The sequence below is a fragment of the Sinohyriopsis cumingii genome, chromosome 4 (assembly GCF_028554795.1).
Source record: "Sinohyriopsis cumingii isolate HCF-2022 chromosome 4, ASM2855479v2, whole genome shotgun sequence".
Lineage (NCBI taxonomy): Eukaryota > Metazoa > Mollusca > Bivalvia > Unionida > Unionidae > Sinohyriopsis > Sinohyriopsis cumingii.
In genome coordinates, this window is record NC_142964.1 from 43260209 (window position 1) to 43281995 (window position 21787).

Consider the following 21787-nt stretch of genomic DNA (forward strand, 5'->3'; position numbering starts at 1 on the left):
AGTCTGGGAGGAAAGCAATCTCTTTGGCAGACGTGTCAGTCCGAATTCAATTACTACGATCATACTTCTTTCTCCAACCGATTATTACGGCGGTGGGTGCATGAACGTTTTAACATGTCATTTGCGGACTTAACATTATAATTTCGCGGGCGGAAGGTGGGGGTGAGGCAAAATAATTATTTATAAATAGCTGCAAAATTGTTTCTAATTTATAGAAACAAAACATATTATATCCATTATTTTAGTTGAAAAAATAGCTGTGACGAAATAAAACAAAACAAATTGGCTAAGAAAAACAATCCCAGCCAATATCACCCTCAAAAGATAGAATGATCTGTCCCTCACTAAGATGTTTGATTATTTTTTTTTTAAAACACACATTATTTACATGTGCTCTCTCTCTCTCTCTCTCTCTCTCTGCTGAAAGATTGCTTTATGCCAGTCAAGGCCTACTAATTGAATTGAGTAAACTGTGCATGCACACCAGTCATGATTGAGATAAGACCATACATCTACACATGTCCTTAAATCTTGACATCAGATTGTACGTGGACGAAATGGCTTCCAGGCGAGGGCTATTTTCTGCAGCGGGGATTTTGTTGTACATAGCCCCATTCATGTGGATTCGAGAATCAAGTAAGTGCCCTTTTTAAATATTCACATCGAGTTTAATTTTAATTTGGTCTAAAGAATATGACTTAACAACTCCATTAATCATTTACAATATATACGACAACACACCACGTTAGGACAGTTATCTTCTGAATTGTGAATTCCATTGAAATAAGTGTATTAATACAATATACGCAAATGTTCATTGAAAAGGGAGACAATACAACATGTGTCACACCGTCAGATTTTGGGGGACGCTTCTCCTCACACACATGCTAGTCATCTGTACCCCAATGATCTCTGAAGCCATAAAGTAACACTTACTAATTATTTGCCTCCTGCGTCGGTTGAATTGTTTGCCAGTTTCTCCAAGCAGGTCATTATCTCCCCTTTTTGGCTTTTTATCTCAGCGTGATTGTGTGTTTGCCCTAGTGTCCTTCTACCGTCCGGTTTGACTTAATTGTGGTTTTACGGCGCACCAGAATTGTACGGTTATATATGGCCATAGAAAACGTTTAAGATTCATCAAACAATCAAATAAAAGATTTGAACTCTTATTGAAAGCTTTGATGTTCGAAATGCTTGTTTCACCAAACAAAAGCTTCCAAAATTCGCAATACTATTTATTGGAAACAATTCAGTCTTTGTGTAAACGTTTATGCGGTTGTAATCTGCAGTTAATGCAGTTTTATAAAATCAAGGTCAAGGTTACCTCTGACGGCACTCTCGTACATGTTTTGTATCTTTCATCCATTACAAGCGTTGCACTACTATTTATGCATGGGCAAATATATTTTGGTAGTTGGAGGTTGCACAAGATCATATAACATCCACCCAATGAAATCGTTGCCAATCAACTACATGTAAAGTAAAGGCACAACCATAATGCTACATTTTCTTACAAAATCTTGTACAAAGACACAACATGATTTTGTTTTCTACCCATTAACAAATAATTAAAACTACTTTAGAAAAACGTGCACTACAATCGAAATGGACAAGCATACAAGGATATCTAAACACATGGAGCAGACGTAATAACATGTAAAAAATGTAAATAGACTCATCTGTTTACCGTGATAGGTCAGTGGTACCAGTGTATATAAAGACCGAAGCCGGTTAGGGATTCTGATACGTATCGTCCACAAAGAAAGAAGACAAGGGAAGCGGTAAATCAAAATCGTGCTGTAATTAGTGTAATAAATAAACTATAGGTGAAGTGCCTGAAGTAGACATTCCACGATTCTAGCGATATTAAATGCAATAAAGAGAATAGTTTTTCTTATTTGCATAAGCATGCGCCAGGGCTCAAGAAGATTTATCGATACCAATCTCTACGTAAAAACTGAGTACTAACAGCAAATGGGGGAAGGTTCGCTATCAAAGCTATTAATATTTATACAATCACCCCACTTACACACCGCAGTTCCTTAGCACTTAAACGTGAACACAGTGGCTAAAATGTCACCTGAGCAAATTCAACTGCATAAACGCACCCATAATTATCTAAAGGGTTGGCAAAATTTAGTTCAGTGTATGTTCTTGTGCTGTCCTAATGTCTCTTTCGAGACGATTTATACACGACATAAAACTCGTTCCACCTCAACAATTCGATTCTGTGGACAATAACAATATCCAAACATAGTACATATTACAAAATGAATGGAGGAGAGCATTGTTTTCAAAACCACCATTTTAGTGTGTGTATTCAGTACCGTTTCTGTGCCCTAAATCTAACTGAACTGGACTGTCCGATGCATTTTCGTGGTAAGACAATCCTTTTATATAGCTATGACTTACAAGAAATATGATTATCATTTTAGTTGAAATTTATTTTAGTTAATGATGGAATGCAGTTATAAGAAGCTAGAGTCAAAAATATTTAGTTCATAATCTATTTTATTTGAGACTGAGTTTACATTATATTATTGATTGATTGCGCAGCTGCAAATCTGCGTTGTAACAGATTATATCGCCAATATCGTCACGACTCCTTACAAACATAAGTAACAAAGTAACAGCAGCTTGCTGCTTAGAACATTCTCGTTCCACCTCGTATATCTAAGTTTTCAACCTGTATGGAAGCGTTTTCGATTTCCATTCATGCAGGTGGATCCATTTCCTTTGCTTCGTACTATAATGACCACATGGTGCTGCAGAGGGCTCCAAAAAGCAACATTATTTGGGGATATGCTACTACCGTCGGCTCCATGGTATCTGTGACCCTTTCTGGTAAACCACCAGTGACAACGCACGTAGTTGAGGGTCCAATGTCTGGAAAAGCTACTTGGAAGGTTCAGCTATCTCCAGTGTCTGATCCGGGACCTTATGAAATATCCGTGGAATCCGAAGACGGGAACACCAAGATCGTGGATGTTTTGTTTGGAGACGTCTGGCTATGCTCGGGTCAAAGTAATATGCAGTTTACACTTCCGCAGGTGGGAATGGTCAAATTTGTCTTTCTGTTAACCCACACCTACAATTATTTGGGAAATATTCTTTAAATTAGACAGAAACACATTTTCGTTAATAAATTATGATGCTGAGCCCACCCCCACCCCCCCTCGAGGTAAGACATGCATTTATTAGGCATGTGTATTGTGGTATGTACGAGTTATTTCTGTATGCACAGATTGATTTAGACTGGTCCTTCTTGATAACCATTGTTTGATATTGTAAATAATGATGTTACGTACGCCAGTAATGATATTTGTATATACAAAATTTGAGAAACTAATTTGTATTGGCATAATCCTGATGTACCACATCATGGCTGTCATCGGAAGATGAAATGAAAATAATAATTACTATTAGTGAGTATAATTCATATTTGAAATTCTAAATCACCCAGATTGATATCTCCTATACTATAATTTTGAAATCAAATTTACAAAATCAGAAGACCAGTCATACATAAAGGTATTGTTTCACAAATTAAAAATTCCTTCGCAAGTCACTCAACGGGATAATTAGTTAACGAAGTATGTACTACAAGACCAGTGAGACAAACACAATTAGTGGAGCGAACAAACTTACAATTATACACATTATCAATCATGGAACAAAGCAACATTGTGATAATTCAACAGTTTAACAAGAAAGCAACGTTGTAGGATTCAAGGAACAATGCCTACTTATGTTTAAGTTTGGACTGGATAAACGTGCTAACAGTGGCGAAGAATACTATTCATGAAAATAAATGTGCTATCTTGTTCATTTCAAACATGGAAAAGGATACACTCCGCTGTTTCAGAAAGAATTCCGATTGATAGTGATGAGTCAGCCGCGTAAGCCTGAAGGCAATATGGTTAACACAGCAGGGTAAGCACTGAAGGCAATATGGTCAACACATCAGGGTAAGCACTGAAGGCAATATGGTCAACACAGCAGGGTAAAAGCCTGAATGCAATATGGTTAACACAGCAGGGTAAGCACTGAAGGCAATATGGTCAACACATCAGGGTAAGCACTGAAGGCAATATGGTCAACACAGTAGGGTAAAAGCCTGAATGCAATATGGTTAACACAGCAGGGTAAGCCCTGAAGTCAATATGGTTAACACATCAGGGTACGCCTGAAGGCAATATGATTAACACAGCAGGGTAAGCCCTGAAGGCAATATGGTCAACACAGCAGGGTAAAAGCCTGAAGGCAATATGATTAACACAGCAGGGTAAGCCCTGAAGGCAATATGGTCAACACAGCAGGGTAAAAGCCTGAATGCAATATGGTTAACACAGCAGGGTAAGCCCTGAAGGCAATATGGTTAACACATCAGGGTAAGCCTGAAGGCAATATGGTTAACACAGCAGGGTAAGCCCTGAAGGCAATATGGTTAACACATGAGGGTAAGCCTGAAGGCAATAAGGTTAACACAGCAGGGTAAGCCCTGAAGGCAATATGGTTAACACAGCAGGGTAAGCACTGAAGGCAATATGGTTAACACAGCAGGGTAAGCCTGAAGGCAATATGGTTAACACAGCAGGGTAAGCACTGAAGGCAATATGGTTACCACAGTAGGGCAAGCCTGAAGGCAATATTGTTAAAACAGCAGGGTATGCCTTGAAGGCAATATGGTAACAGCAGCAGGGTAAGCCCTGAAGGTAATATAGCTAAAGCATTACCGTATCAAGAAGGACTAAATTACGTATTTGCAATCAGGATATTAAAAAATTTTCATCATAGCCTCAAATGTGAGGGTTTCGAGATTTAAAAAAAGAAACAAAAAACTACAGACTAGAACAAAACATGTACCTTAGTCCTGAAATTCAACTGAATGAAATTGGTTACTCCAATCTTCATTAGCATTTGGTTTAAAGGGATAGACATTTATTGAACTAAAATTAACTTGTTTACATACATATAATTAAAGGTTTTTTGTATAACTATACTTTAAAATTTGGCAGTGATGATCCTAGGAACGGACACAGAACACAGCGTGACATAAGAATTTTGCAAAATACAGTTTCCATAGATATATCAGCCTGCGAAAACTGTTATTTGAATATACAAAGCATGTCCCGTATGACCAGGAATTCAAATTAAATAACAATAACATTGACGTAAAACAGTTTAATTTGATGTCATGTCATAGATTTTGGCAGATAACTAGCAGCATATATTTGTCATGAAATAATGCGATAGCGATGGTTTGCATCGGTGCGCAGCATGGAATAATTTGTTTTGCTGTGTAATGTATCACTACTTTAACTTCTCCATTTAGCTGTTATTGCATCCTATTGTAAACCGAAGAAAACCGTTCACATTTTTCAATAATTTTTTTATGGAGAAACGCTACTCAGCAAGGAATGTTACTTCAATAAATAGAAAGCAGCATAAAGTCTGAACAGAAAATAAAGTGTTTCTTCAGTTCAACATCTTGGCTTTTGCTTTAGATAACAAAGCAAGCTAATCCTGGAATGGCCACTTGTACTAACATATCCAGACATCTCATTTCAATGTACTTTATTTCGAGAAGATATTGTAATAAATTTGGAGTATGCGCATTTGGTTATAGCGCCCCGTTTTAAGGAATTTTTAGATTTGTGTGATAACTTGTGTGATTATTGGAATTCGGCGCAATGGAAATATTCCGAGCCAGAAATAATTAGCCAATTACTAGGAGCAAACGTCACGGAGTGAAGTGTTAATGCGTTTCCATGATACCATGGTTCACTAGTAGTGAATGCAGGCCAAAACCGAATGAATGTCCCTGTCGTAAGATAGTCCATATTAAAATCCAGTGGTGTACATTGGTGGTGTGACTGCAGTGGCAGTATTTACGGTAGGAAACCGGTAAATTACACAAAGGAATATTATAAGAAGGGACTCGGCAGATACCGTTTATGTCGCCATGGGGGCAAATATGGTGCAGTTATATTGGCGAAATGTGCCTGGAAAGTATACATTGACTGGCCTAAGGTGGTGGAGTTTAAATAGTTCCCAGTATTAGGGGATACTAGTATATTTTCTAAGGCGTGAACAGCTGGTGGTACGGAAACCTGATGAAGATAAACTATGCATATGTGCGGTTGATAGATGTTTGGCAGGTTGTTTTATATGTGGTCTTGCATTAATTAGAGTAAAACTTAGGGACAGAATGGACACGTCGGGCTTTCTAATTTACAACTGAAGTTGTATTGAAGTCTTTGGAAAGTTGGGGTAAACTTATGACTTCTAGCGGGAATCGCGCCAGGGTTTGACAACCGCTCGGTCAAGTAAGGACCCTTGGCTTGTCACAATATCATTAACTATGCGGACGATTTCTGTATTGTGTCCATATTAGTGTCTACAATAATTAACATAGCCTTTGAAGATTTGATTGTTTAACTAATGCACTGGATTTCATCCAGACAATATTAAAAATGGAAATGAAAAATGTGTGGCATTATCTTGAAATATCAGAGTCCATGATGTAGTACAATATCTGTAAGAGATCCTTGTGAATTGGGTTTTAATATGTAAGAAATAACAGATGAAAAGTTAGAACAAACCGTCAGCAATAATTTAAACTTAAATAACAAATATATTACCAGTCTAGCTGATCCAGAACTTAGATATATGATGCAGCTGCTAGCAATTTCGGATACATGCGAGTATATACTCAAAGGCGTAATACTCCGAAGGACAACAAATTTCAAGATCTACAAACACGAACAGAAAAGGTTGACAACGGCTACTGGACAGAGTTTAGTGAAATGGCTGCACAATCTCATAAATTGTTCTTATCGTATTTATTCCTGTACATGTCCCACGCACCGTAAAAGAAAGAGCAAATCAAATATATCAACACAGGATAAATAGTGAAATAGATGCTTTAGGAAGCGACACAGAGATAATGTCTTAAATAAATTATCTGAATTGTTGTGAGACCTAACAATCTCGACTGGCACAATAGAGAAAGTTTTGAGTGATGTGATTAAACAGGACAGCAAGGAAAACATAATAACAATGTTAGCACAAAGATTCCTGACTTGAACCAAAAGACTAACACTAAAACCTTGCCACAGTTTCAAAAAATATTTTAAGAGCGAGAACCAAAATGATAGAGGAAGTCAAAAGCAATCGATGTGAACGGCAGTTTGACCAGATCACTGAAAATAACCTAAGATCTATATTTTACAGATTTTAATGAAAAGATAACAATTTTAAAAGCTGTTATCATGGTAGTGATTTCCAATAATAACATTGAAAGCAGATACAGAAAAATATTTTGGATTGAAATTGCTTACAAATATTGGTGTGGAACAAGTTCGGAAATTGCTTACAAATATTGGTGTGGAACAAGTTCGGAAATTGCTTACAAATATTGGTGTGGAACAAGTTCGGAAATTGCTTACAAATATTGGTGTGGAACAAGTTCGGATTGATGAAATACTCAAAAATGAGAAACGTAAGAAGTAAATACGATTGAGCTGATTTAAAACTACAATAATAATTTATAGCGTAATTAGATAAAGTTTATCCTGAAATATATACAAATAACTCTTGCATTAATTGTAGTATTATTACAATTAAAACTAAAATACGGAAACGTTTAAAACTGAATTTAACATGGAAATCGGTATAAATATTCTGACATTATAGCCTAGATCCGATGAATCAAAACAAGAACAAGACCAGTACAAAACTAAACTTGAATAGAAATGCAAACTCTTGACTGACTTGTATTGCTTGTCAATTTAATATCGGGACTAACCGAATGGGGTCAACCTCAGAGCGAAAGGAGATGAAATTTCACATTTATACAGAAAAATCAATATTTTCATTTGGAGTTACTATTGATTACCAAACAAGGAACCTTTTTAAGTCCGGAACTAAACATTAAACATTAAGTCCGGAACTAAACATTAAACATTAAGTCAGGAACTAAACGTTAAACATTAAGTCCGGAACTAAACATTAAACATTAAGTCCAGAACTAAACATTAAACATTATGTCCGGAACTAAACGTTAAACATTATGTCCGGAACTAAACATTAAACATTATGTCCGGAACTAAACATTAAACATTATTAAACAGTTACAGATTCAACTTCTGTTGATCATTAGCGCACAACATTTTAGGCCAATTACAACAATACGACACCGAAATAAAAACCAGTCATGATGATACATCGATTTTCTTAACTTGTATGTTGACTTTATACTGGATTTTGTTGTTACTCTTTAGATCTCGAAAGAGATATGTCTGAATAAATGAAAAAAAAAAAAAAACGAAAAAAAACAGGATGTAAAATAAAACACAGGAGCACTATCAACTTCTGTTACTCCTAACTACAACAACGGAAGCAGCAGCAATATATATTGGATTATCAGAAGTTAACGATCTAGCATTTGAAAATGCAATCATTCTGGGATGATTGTTTGTTCTAGATGTCTTGTTTTTAAAAAAAACTCGTTTTGGTACCTCGAGTATCGACGTATTAATATTGATTTTTTTATAACTATAAATATTTTGATGTAGATGTAACTATTTTTTTTATGTACATGTGTGTGCCCACTGACATTTGCCTTTTGAAATTTATCTCAGCTTTTGCTAAGTGCCCTCCCCGTTGTCTAAAGATATTTCTTGTACACTCTGCAATGTTTGATCGTAATTTTGCTACGTTCATTATAAACTCCTTCAAGGCCTTTTCTAATTTTGTTGCTATCGTGTCACGTGGTATCTTGGAGCGTAGATCCTACATGAGACCAGCATCTTCCTGGAATCAATCTGATTTAATAGGAGCTTAATGCGTTCACACTGCACTTCAAGTCACTTGAATCAGCTAATAATGCTTTAAAAAAAAATTACATTTGTGTCCCTCGTCTCTGATGCATGATCCTGACGTGTAAGCACCATCCCTCTCGAATAATTTTGATTTTAGAGCTTCATGCATTGAGATATCGTCTTTGTCAAATGTCTCTTCGTTCACATGCTATATATATATATATATATATATATATATATATATATATATATATATATATATATATATATATATATATATATATATATTTATATATATATTGCACGTCTCGAACCCTTTTCCAATTGCTAAGCTTATATTTATTTTCTATTCCTGATTGTTATTTGATCGGTTTTATATTATGGAAGGCTATATGGACAAAGAGGTGGTTCTCATTTATATTGAAACAAATCATATCTGGAAAGAACCGAACAACAGTTCCAGCGTGATAGGTCTGGACTAAGTGGCATCAGTTACTAACATTATAGAAATAAATGATTGAATCATACTTGTATGATAGCAGATAACATTTCATTACATGTTTGCTGCACTCTGCTCAAAGCAGAGCAGATTCGATTTGCTACTTGTTTTTATAGCCTGCATGAATTAGGATTTTCTTTTTAATTTGCAAAATAATAATCTCAAATTCTACTGGTCCAGTAAGTTTTGATTTGTGAAAAAATACTCATTGGTCTAGTAAGTTTTCAATTTCATTTTAATAGGCTCATGTTCCTTTACGAGATATTGATGCATAAAAATATGAATGGTCTGGTAATTTAAATTTTTTGTATTGTTCTCATATTCTTCTATACAGTATGGTATTTCACAAAAGTATGTATACTTAAAACGCCCAAAATGTATTCTTCCTAATTGATAACGCCATATGGAAACATAACGTTATGTCTACTGATAAAACTCGTAACCGTCATCCAGCGAAACAAAGCAGTGTCTGATTCATCCGAACATCGTCACATTCTGGGTCATTCGCTTTGCAACAATTCAAAATAGTATCTTTTGCAGAAGGGTTTATCTGGATTTACACAAAAGGTTAAATAACTCTCTCTGTCTCTGTCTCTTTGGCTATGTCTCTGTCTCTCTGTCTGTCTGTCTCGCTCGCTCTCTCTCTCTCTCTCTCTCTCTCTCTCTCTCTCAGAAAAAGATATATTCCCAAGCTGCTATATTTTAGGTGCTGAATGCCGATCAAGAGCTGGTTGATTCTTATAATTACCCAGACATCCGGGTGTTCACGGTGGACCTGAAAACGTCAGACCATGAGGAATATGACCTTCTGAGTGTTCTAGAGCATTGGTCCGTGCCCAGTAATGGTTGGTGCCCTGATTTCGCAATTGATTCAAGTTTTCGAAAAATACATAAATAGTGCAGTAATGAAAAATCACAACTGCATATAGAAATTTGTTTAGGGTATATCCACAATAACTGCAGCTGTGATATACTGAAAAGCATTGGTCTGGACGGAGTAAAATACTGTCTTAAATAAACATGCTTTAGGTTACACAGGTTACTTGTACAACGTTGATTGTATTCCTTCATACTTTTCTTCTTTTTCTCCTTCTGTTTAGGTTTATAACATATCTCGTATTGTTTATATTATGTTTCAATATATAATTTTCGAATATATTATAAATTAATAGATATTTTATAATCTTTGTAGTATATCTTAAAATTTTAATAATATATCTTATAAACTATATAGATAGCCTAATGCACAATTTGAATTAACCTGTCTTATAAAATTCAGATGTCTTTTCTGGTCTATAAGATATATTATAAAGTGTAAGAGATAACTTAGACAATGTACAAGATATCTAAATTAACTCTGTTTCAAATATATCTTATTCATATAATTTATAAGATGTTTTTCAAAGCATATGAGATAAGTTACATAGTCAATGATATATCTGAATAAGTGCCAATTTAACTTGAGGTCCTTTGTTTCAATGTTTTCTTGTCACTATTTAAGTTGCGCGCTAAATTCTGATGTCATTATTCCAAAATCGATATCGTACAGCGACAGTTGGATACGCACCATGGCAGTATTTCTCGGCGGTATGCTGGTTGTATGGAAAGTATCTGTATAACCACCTGAAGTATCCCATCGGTCTGATTTCTTCCACCTGGGGAGGTACACCGATAGAGGCCTGGTCCTCAAAAGATGTCATGGCCCAGTGCGGTGGGGATGGCATACAGCATAAGGCCGGGTGAGAAATTTAAAATTTGTATTTTATTATGGTGACAGAAGATAATGAGAAAAAGAACAAAAGATATTTAAAAAAAACAATTACAATATTTCGGTGTATGAACCCATATAAAAAGTCTGAGTGACAATAGCATAGACAAACTGGCTCGGATACGCATTTCCATAATGCTCTGCTAGATACAGCTCTACATCTTCTTACTTGTGTTTCCAAGAGAACTGTGCAGATCCATATCTGCGGGGGTGGGGGGGTGGGGGTGGGTGCAAATCTGGGTATACACTGTCAGTAGTAGGATACGAGCTGTAAACGAAATCACCCGGTTTTGTACATTAGATGTAAAGTATATCAAGTTTAAACTTCAATATTATTGTTTTCAGTAGGAATCAAGACCCTGCCAATCGAAAGATGGGTGTAGATGTGAGCACCAATGAATTGTGGAATGCCATGATCCATCCACTACTTAACTTAACTATTTATGGAGCTATCTGGTATCAAGGTAATTATACCCTAAAGGTGTATTTGGATCTACGTCAGTTTCTGATATGCCAAATTGTAATGGCTGATATAATGCTTTGACCACATTTTCTTTTCTTTGTCGATAATACAGTAATGCTGCATTTTCTTCTTTCGCGTAAAATTATTTGCACACTCTTCAAATGTTTAAGTAATTGTACCATCATAATTATTTCAGCAAAGAAAAAAGTTAAATTGAACTAAAAACATAAGACTAATGTATATATATATATATATATATATATATATATATATATATATATATATATATGTGTATGTATGTATGTATGTATGTATGTATGTGTGTGTGTGTGTGTGTGTGTGTGTGTGTGTGTGTGTGTAATTGCAATACCAGTAGCTGGTAAAGGAAAGTAACATTTCCATTAGTCAGAATGTTACCACGTGATCAAAATGAATTGCGTTTAGTTCTGTATGAACTGTAAGGAGAACTACTTTTCTAAGAATACCCACTTTTATAAATAGAGTCCCGTGTACAGCATAAGATAAACACTGCCAGTTAACGCAGACACGAAGTAAGCATTAAAAGAAAAGAATGTTCTAACAATTTTTAAAAAAATGAATAAATTTGGCTTCCATTGGTTGAAAGACTGGTATTATGATGACTGTGTGATATTCATTTAGCAGAAGCGGCCAATATACATATATGCTGATCTTTATCAAGGAACATATCACTAGGTGTGATAGGCCCGATTTTTTAAACTTTTTCTCTCTATGAAACACGTTATATGCGCTAAGCACGTTATATCCAACACGACAAGGATCGCCTTGAGTTGTAAATTTCTCAATCGCAGCCGCTGCTACGCTCATTCAGAATCAAACGTTTTCGTGTAGACATTTGGAATAAGAAAGCGATAGTTCTCCTGACGCATAACTCACTCTTATTTTTAAGCTTTTAATGACTTGTATATAATTTGGTCTCCAAAGGTGAAGCAAATGCCGGTCAGCCAGACAAATATAAATGTTATTTTCCCGCCATGATTGCTGACTGGAGATCTAAGTTCCACGACGGAACCATGAGCCAGACTGATCCACAATTTCCTTTTGGTTTTGTCCAAGTAAGTTATAGTATCAATATTCACTTTTAAATTCTTTTCAGATTAAGGGATGGAGCCTGTCTTTTCTCTTTTATCTTAAACCAAAATTACGATTTAAACAATGGTCAGAAGCTCGATAATCCAAGACACGAGTTCTAGTTTCACATCAACCTATGTACGGTTAGTTCATGCTGTTCAAATCTGATCAAATGCGTGAGAAATGGTATTTTGATATGAACCGTTTTGGGAAAAGAAAAGAAACCAACAAAAGACATTGCAGTATGTAACAGAATGAATCGCACCATGCAAACTATTTATTCAAAACAAGCGCAAAACGCGCTATGTGATTCTTGGTTTCGAAATAGTAACTCACGCCTTTATAACAATAAATATGGTTAGACCTGGTGTATTCTAAATCGACATGATATTTCACTGCTCTCTATTATTGAACATGAGTACACATTAGTTGGTCCGCGTCAGTTGCTTTAAATGGAGAAAGGAAATCATTCTGGCAAATGGAAAAACAACAGTTTAACAGTTTATTAAATTGTATTTGCGGATGAGAGGCTCAGTAAGCCCACTATAAGTTGGTCATCAACCACATTACCAACTGTCTTGATGTAAGCCCACTATAAGTGGTCATCAACCACATTACCAACTGTCTTGATGTTTGAATGAATCTAAGATTTCAGCCAGTTTTTACTCAGTTAAGACTTCATTTTCGGCAAAACGAGATATCTCTCATTTTTTTGTAGCTTGCCCCGTGGAGAAATGATCCCACCATAACTACAGGTTTCCCCGACCTCCGCTGGGCTCAGACTGCAGACTTTGGTTACGTTCCAAATGCCCAGATGCCAAATGTGTTTATGGCCGTCGCCATTGACCTGCCTGATTTTGATTCACCATATGGAGGGTTTGTAAATAGAATAAGTCGTGTTGGCAGCATTTTCTCATTTTTGTTTGGATTATTTTTAATATTATAATGGTTTAACTAACTGAATTAGAATGGCCGGTCTGGGGTGTGTGTGATAAGATCGCTCACGTGACAAAACATTGGCTTTGACGACGAAATGATATAGCAGCATACCAGGTACTTTTTGTTTGAAACTTTGACGCCAAGACGATCCGCATATATTTTTTTTTCTCTCACTTGATCAAATGACTTCTGAGATGAAGTCACATGAAGATTGTAAAATCTTTTAGCACTTTTCTGAATAATTACTACAGATCACGGGAATGGGTGAGTGTTTGGTTCCAATGAGATATTCTGACGTTGGTCTGTTGTCAACTTGATACTTTGGAATAAGTCCATTGTTAGTAATTGTAGTTATTTGATGATTGGTTTAAATTAGTTTACATAAATTTTGAAATAACTTATTCACAGAAAACATCTCATAGAATCAGACTAAAGTCGATCAAGTATTTCTTTTTGCGATTTTTTTTCTTTAGTAAGAGTGGACATATTTGAGTAGGATCCAATTTTATCTGGGCAGACATGAAGGGTCTTGGAAAAATGCAACCTTTAAAACTTGTCATCACTGTATAAATCCTTGTTTAATTCTGAGCCATTTGAACAATTATCAGAGGTTTTGCAAATCCACTAATCAAGATAGACACCAAAATTTCATCATGACAATCTGATTGGATATAAAAGGTCACATGATTCTGATCTGGAATTTTTACATATCGATAAATTCTGCGGACTTCTTCTGGTTTCCTGTTTCCATGTAATTTTATGTGAAGCTTTATCTATAACAACGCATTATACCTTAATAATTGCAACAACTAAACCCCACCCAGCCCGGTGATATCCGATCAAAACTTACAAGCCCCAGAGTAAAATCGCCTATAAGAAATTAGAATAATGTGATTGTACATACCGTCTTGCACTCCAACACTCATCCGTTTTTTGGCGAAGAAATCAGATGGTGGGCTTTACAAGCCAATCTTTAGAAATGATTGCATTTCGCTTCGACATTCTCTTCAACTATATGTTATGTAAGGCCAGGGACAAATGAAGAGCAAAGGGATCTCACTACAAATGGACACGATCTTGTTTTTGAAGCATCGAAATGCGTAGAAAGCAAGTACAATGACTGCTATAACAACACGTGTCATACGCAACCATAATGTTAACCAAAAAAGCCTGGTTTAAACAGTAACAACCTCTTTGTTTTTAAACAAAACTGACAACAAATAAGCGTCTTAAATCACTGGCATGACCCACTCGGACACTCTGCCGTATATTACTATATAAAGAATTGACGACTCTTGGCTAGCAAAGATGGGGCTATGTATTATGTAGCAGTGAAGAGGCTAATGAAATAAAACCAAGATGGGGCTATGTATTATGCAGCAGTGAAGAGGCTAATGAAATAAAACCAAGATGGGGCTATGTATTATGTAGCAGTGAAGAGGCTAATGAAATAAAACCAAGATGGGGCTATGTATTATGTAGCAGTGAAGAGGCTAATGAAATAAAACCAAGAGTGAATGCTTTGTAAAGGAAATCGCTGATATGATGAGAGAAACGATGTAAATTGGAATAATAATAATAATAATAATATGGATTAAATGACCTATCGATATGTAAAGTGTTAAATAATCACTCACAAAGTTAACATAAAGTCCTTATCACTGTATTTACTTTGTGAGTGATTAGGTAAAATGTACAAGTCAATAAATACCCAACGATGTTCATTTAATCCTATATGACATTGCAGATTTGCAGTATTTCGTACGAGTGTTATTCCTCAGATTGCATCTATATCTCTGTAGCTAAAAATATTTCGCAGACGTACTAATATAGGTATTAGTTAAAATAAAATATGTATTAAGGATTATGTTTCTCTATTGGTGAGACTTTTATAAGTGGTAAATGGGATTTTATTAGAAGTTAGTGAGACTTTTATTAGTTGTAAGTGGGATTTTATTAGAAGTTAGTGAGACTTTTATAAGTGGTAAATGGGCTTTTACTAGAGCTTAGTGAGACTTTTATTAGTGGCAAGTGGGATTATATTAGAAGTTAGTGAGACTTTTATTAGTTGTAAGTGGGATTTTATTAGAGGTTAGTGAGACTTATTAGTGGTAAGTGTGATTTTATTAGAAGTTAGTGAGACTTTTATTAGTTGTAAGTAGGATTTTATTAGAAGTTAGTGAGACTTTTATTAGTAGTAAGTGGGATTTTATTAGAGGTTAGAGGTTAGTGAGACTTATTAGTGGTAAGTGTGATTTTATTAGAAGTTAGTGAGACTTTTATTAGTTGTAAGTGGGATTTTATTAGAAGTTAGTGAGACGTTTGTTAGTGGTAAGTGGGATTTTATTAGAGGTTAGTGAGACTTTTATTAGTGGTAAGTGGGATTTTATTAGAGGTTAGTGAGACTTTTATTAGTGGTAATAGAGATTTTATTACAGGTTAGTGAGACTTTTGTTAGTGGTAAGTGGGATTTTATTAGAGGTTAGTGAGACGTTTGTTAGTGGTAAGTGGAATTTTATTAAAGGTAAGTGAGACTTTTATTAGTGGTAAGTGGGATTTTATTAGAGGTTAGTGAGACTTTTATTAGTGGTAAGTGGGATTTTATTAGAGGTTAGTGAGACTTTTATTAGTGGTAAGTGGGATTTTATTAGAGGTTAGTGAGACTTTTATTAGTGGTAAGTGGAATTTTATTAGAAGTTAGTGAGACTTTTATTAGTAGTAAGTGGGATTTTATTAGAGGTTAGTGAGACTTTTATTTGTGGTAAGTGGAATTTTATTAGAAGTTAGTGAGACTTTTATTAGTAGTAAGTGGGATTTTATTAGAGGTGAGTGAGACTTTTATTAGTGGTAAGTAGGATTTTAACTGCTGGCAAATGGGTTCGTCACATAGGCTCTAATTTACTGTACACAGTCAACAGAGAAAGATCAACATTCCAACATGAAACGATAATAATAATAATAATAATAATAGTAATCATTTTTTCAGTAATTAGACCACGGGCCCAAATTAAAACATTTAGTACAAGTGAATTCAGTGTGCCATGGTGTATAGAAATTAAATTTGGTGTTCAACATGAGTAGGCATATATAATTTTTTTATAAATAATCGATGCATAAAATAAAGGTGTTGCTACCACTAAGTATATCATTCACCATTCTTATGAATTTTCAGAGATTGTGTGTATATATATATATATATATATATATATATATATATATATATATATATATATATATATATATATATATATAGGATACATCCCAGAGATAAACAAGATGTTGCTAACCGATTGGTGCTTTCGTCACTTCCGATTGCATATAATATGAGTGCTGGAAAATATCAGGGACCATTTCCGACTGCATTCTACATTGATATTGGCTATGATACGCTGGGAATAGAATATGACAAGAGGTCTTCTGTTCTTGATGTTAGATCCATGGATGGCTTTGAGGTAATGCATCGACTGTCATGAAATCATCCTTTACATTCTAAATTTCATTGATATGGGATTATTCAAAAACATTGCTTACCCGGATGAGATCCAATACAAGCTCCCTTAAAGTAACCAAAAACGAACACATTAGAATACTAATACTTGAGATGGGAATCTTGTTCAGTAAAATGGACAAAAAAGGTATTGATCAAAGGCTAGATATAGGAATCAACCACGGTTTGCAAGTTCAACCGTTTCCCGGCACGCTAGGAAGAATTTGAATCCAGAGATGAGGACTTGCAGAGTGTGCCAACAAAAGATTTGACGTATCACACTGTCTACGATGGTCATTCTTACGCGGTCTCGCAATAAATAAGGAAATCAGCCAGTTATTTACAAACAATTTTTAATATTTCATTTGTATTGAAACTTCCTTTATCCAAACAATAATGTGTTCGGGCCCATGCAAAAGAGCATAGCATAGAACGCTCGATTATCACTGCCCAGCACAAGCATATGTAAAGCCAAAGCAATGATAAACAGGCATGCAAAATTCGGATGCTGAAAACCAGCTGATCTCGCAAAGTCAAGTGGTGGGGCCCCGAGTGGTCGAGTGGTCTAAAGCGCTCTCCGTTACGGATCACTGCCATCTCACCTCTGTCTGCGTGGCTTCGAGTCTTGGATTCGGCTAATGTGGTATGTGAGAAAGCTTGCCAGTAGCTTCTCGTGGGTCGATGGTTCTTCCTGGGATTTCCCGGGTTCTTCCTCCACCATTAATACTGGCCGCCATGCATAGCCTATCGTGTGCTGAAAAATGGCGTTAAACCCCACAACAACAGCAACAACAACAAAGTCAAATGCGTTAAAACAACCTGAATTGACCTGATTATTCAGTAATTGTGGTCACTCATTCTCATCTAAGACTGACAAAGTATCTCCAGACTAGAACTACAACAGCTACCATTAGTGATAATCATCAACTAAAAATTAATCACTCATAATACTTCATTTCCTGTGCATCTCGTATATTCCCATTTATTTTTGTAATTGTTTCCAACACCATATATCTCTCATAATACTTCATTTCCTGTGCATCTCGTATATTCCCATTCATTTTTGTAATTGTTTCCAGCACCATATATCTCTCATAATACTTCATTTCCTGTGCATCTCGTATATTCCCATTCATTTTTGTAATTGTTTCCAACACCATATATCTCTCATAATACTTCATTTCCTGTGCATCTCGTATATTCCCATTTATTTTTGTAATTGTTTCCAACACCATATATCGCTCATAATACTTCATTTCCTGTGCATCTCGTATATTCCCATTTATTTTTGTAATTGTTTCCAACACCATATAGCTCAATGCTACATCAACTATAATTAATTAATAACACGATGTTTCCTCACTCGTATATCTAGTAAAACCATACTGTGTGCCATCTTCCTAACACTCACTTTTTCAAGACTATACGCGACTGTGTTAAGTTTTTCAACAAATTGATAACTTCTTAATATTATGTTGAGAGCCCTAAGAAGTCATTCAATCGGTTCAATTCAATACTTGTGACTGAAGTTGTTTATGGGTGCATTTGACGAGAAATTAATCTTTTTAATTCATTTTGAAGCACTCTCAAATAAAGAAAATTAAGGATTATAAAACACCGAAGATATTGGGTGATAACAGGTGCTTTAGTGTGGACATCATCTTTGATTGCATTATAAGAATAAAAAGACAATAAACTATAATCGTAGAATAATCTTTCAATACATCATTTGGAATATTCCGCAGGTGTGTTGCTCCAAGAATAATCAGTCGCTATGTAACCCAGACGATTCCAAATGGAATTCGGTGCCTATCGTCAAACATGATGACTATACAGTAACAATGTCCTACAAGAATCAATGCCCCAGCATGTACATCGTCGGTCTCCGGTACGCCTGGCGAGAATCTCCGTGCGACTTTAAGAACTGTGCAGTGTATAGCAAGGAAAACAGCCTGCCCGCACCGCCTTACATCATGATCGGTCTGATTGGTTGAAAACGGACAGTTAAGACCAATTAATAAACATTTTGCACTTAATTTCTGTCAAAATATTGTGCATGAGTATGTTTAGTTACGTTTAAAAAATATCATCGCACAATTTAAATGGAAATATATCCAAATCGCATCGACAATAAAGTCTTACATAATTAAAATAGTAATTATCTGGAGTGTAGTCACGATATGTAAAGCTGGTTCTAATACAATTATTCTCTCTCTCTCTCTCTCTCTCTCTCTCTCTCTCTCTCTCTCAACGGGGACAGAGAGTTCTTTAGGCAGATATTATGACAGGTCTCTGATGGGAATTGGTTCTCGATATTTTTTCTTCTGAATATTGAATCTTGTATAAGGTAATTACATCTATGTAGAAACATCTCAACGCCACTGCGTTAATCAGAAGCGACATTATGATAATAGACCATAGTTTGTTCGAAACTAATCCTCCATCAGATGCGAAATCACACTAATAGATTATAATCTGCTCCGAAACTTTCTAATACTGAATTGCTATATATTGTCTCCCTTATGCAGGAACGGTTTGTGTTCTTTCGATCGTGCTTTTTTGAGTCAAAATTCCGACCTATGGTGATCATTTAACAGCAGCAGTTAATATAAATACAAGCAGATTTTACATAAGTACAATTCTAGTTGTGATCGGACCCGAATCATCCTCTCTATAAAACACGCTATACACTTTATGCACATTATAATTAGCACGACCTTGGGTTGTAAGTTTGAGATCTGGCAGAAGATGCCGCTTGTATGCTGAATCAAAGTCAATAGTTTCGTATGCACATCTGGATCAGGAAGTAGACAGTGATTCTGGCACGCGATCTGCAATCGTATTTTAAAGTTCTTAATCAATAGTATATAATTTGATCTTGAAAGGTGAATCAAACGCAGGTAAGCCATGACATATAAAGAATCCCTCCATGATTGATGACTGGACAAATAGGTTCCTTAAGGGAACCATGAGTCAGGCTAATCCACTATTTCCGGTTGGTTTTATTCAAGTAAGTTATAATTTCAAGGTCCGCTAATTCTTTTCAGATCAAGGATTGGAACCCGCCGTTATTCTAAACCAAATTATGGTTCAAACAGGGTCAGGAGCTCAATAATCTAAGATCCGTATTCTAGTGTTGTTACAACCCTGTGGTCATAAACTAAGTAACAGAAAGAGGCAAAACCAGCACTTTTTGTAAAACTTAACAAACAATGTGATTATCAATGTTATAAATGAAAATTTCAGAGTAGCATACAGAATAATGAACTGAATCCAAAATAGTCCTTAAAAAGTTCTATTAAAGTCCAAAAGATTTTTTTTTCGATCCACGAATATACTAGTTCGCCAACAGTCCTGGCCTGTAGAAATGACGTTATCCAGAACTCCTTGCATAATTCACAATACTTCTAAATAAATTGTATAGTCCAATGAGCACTTTCTATATCCGCTGAATAGTCCAAACAAACGTTGTCCTCTCTAATATATATATCTGAATACAATATATATATATATATATATATATATATATATATATATATATATATATATATATATATATATATATATATATATATATATATATATATATATCATTTGGATCTATGTAATGTTAATCATTGCTTTGAAGATTTGATCATATAGATGGGACATTTTAATATTTACATCATCCTTGGGGAAAAGGAAAAAACAAAGCAACTCAAAGATAGTGCCGTATGTAATAGAGGGGTCGCGCTGTTCCCAGCTATTTATTCATAACTAGCAAAAAAACGCACGATGTAATGCTTCGTTTTGAAATAGTAATTCATAGTCTCGTATCAGTAAGCGTAGATGGAACTGATTTGTTGTAAGTCGACACGCTATTTTTTTTTACTTTCTGTATATCAAATTTTACACAATAGACATTTGAGTTCATCTTTTTAAGAATCAATGCTTTCTTTGCATATTAAATTATATACACGAAACCTTTGTTTGTTTACATGTATCTCAAAATTAAATGCTTTTTCTGTACATTAAATTAAACACACGAGACGTTTGATTGTGTACATGTGTCTCAAAATCCGATGCTTTTTCTGCATGTTAAATTAAACACACGAGACGTTTGATTGTGTACATGTGTCTCAAAATCCGATGCTTTTTCTGCATGTTAAATAAAACACACGAGACGTTTGATTGTGTACATGTGTCTCAAAATCCGATGCTTTTTCTGCATATTAAATTAAACACACGAGACGTTTGATTGTGTACATGTGTCTCAAGATCCGATGCTTTTTCTGTATGTTAAATTAAACACACGAGACATTTGTCTGAGCATTTCTGTCTCTGGATGAGAAGCTGATTCAGCAGTTCCAAATATAAATTCGTCCAAAAAATTATTTGGTCCAAGTCAACCACATAGATGAAAAATTTCGCTATGGCAAATTGAAAACCCGTTTATAAAATATTTTGATGAAAGGCACAGTAAACTTCAAAACTGAAAGTACCAAACATTCTAATCTCATAAAAAGTTGATCATCAATCACGTGACCAACTGTCTTGAGCTGTGAATTCATCTCCGACTTCAACCAGTTTTAACTAAATTTAGAGCTCCATTTTGGGTAGAACGAGATAGTTCACATTTTTTGTAGATTGCTCCTTGGGATCATCCCCCATAACCACAGGCTTCCCTGACCTTCGCTGTGCACAGACTGCAGATTTT

General features: G+C 35.3%; 1 protein-coding gene across 1 annotated transcript; it reads left to right on the plus strand.

Moving 5' to 3' along the window:
• Positions 1 to 521: 521 nt before the first annotated feature.
• Positions 522 to 19258, plus strand: LOC149801057 (sialate O-acetylesterase-like). The gene is made up of 9 exons (XM_089955092.1): positions 522 to 636; positions 2722 to 3050; positions 10031 to 10169; positions 10874 to 11063; positions 11438 to 11556; positions 12519 to 12649; positions 13384 to 13541; positions 16858 to 17056; positions 18837 to 19258. Exons 1-9 carry the CDS (start codon positions 558 to 560, stop codon positions 19083 to 19085), a joined length of 1593 nt encoding a protein of 530 aa, XP_089811218.1. The 5' UTR covers positions 522 to 557; the 3' UTR covers positions 19086 to 19258.
• Positions 19259 to 21787: the final 2529 nt, after the last annotated feature.

Coding starts and splice junctions, on each gene's coding strand:
- LOC149801057 (XM_089955092.1), top strand. CDS start 558: ATGGCTTCCAGGCGAGGGCTATTTTCTGCAGCGGGGATTTTGTTGTAC. Junction 11,557..12,518: donor TGGAGCTATCTGGTATCAAG/GTAATTATACCC, acceptor TGGTCTCCAAAG/GTGAAGCAAATGCCGGTCAG. Junction 12,650..13,383: donor TTCCTTTTGGTTTTGTCCAA/GTAAGTTATAGT, acceptor ATTTTTTTGTAG/CTTGCCCCGTGGAGAAATGA.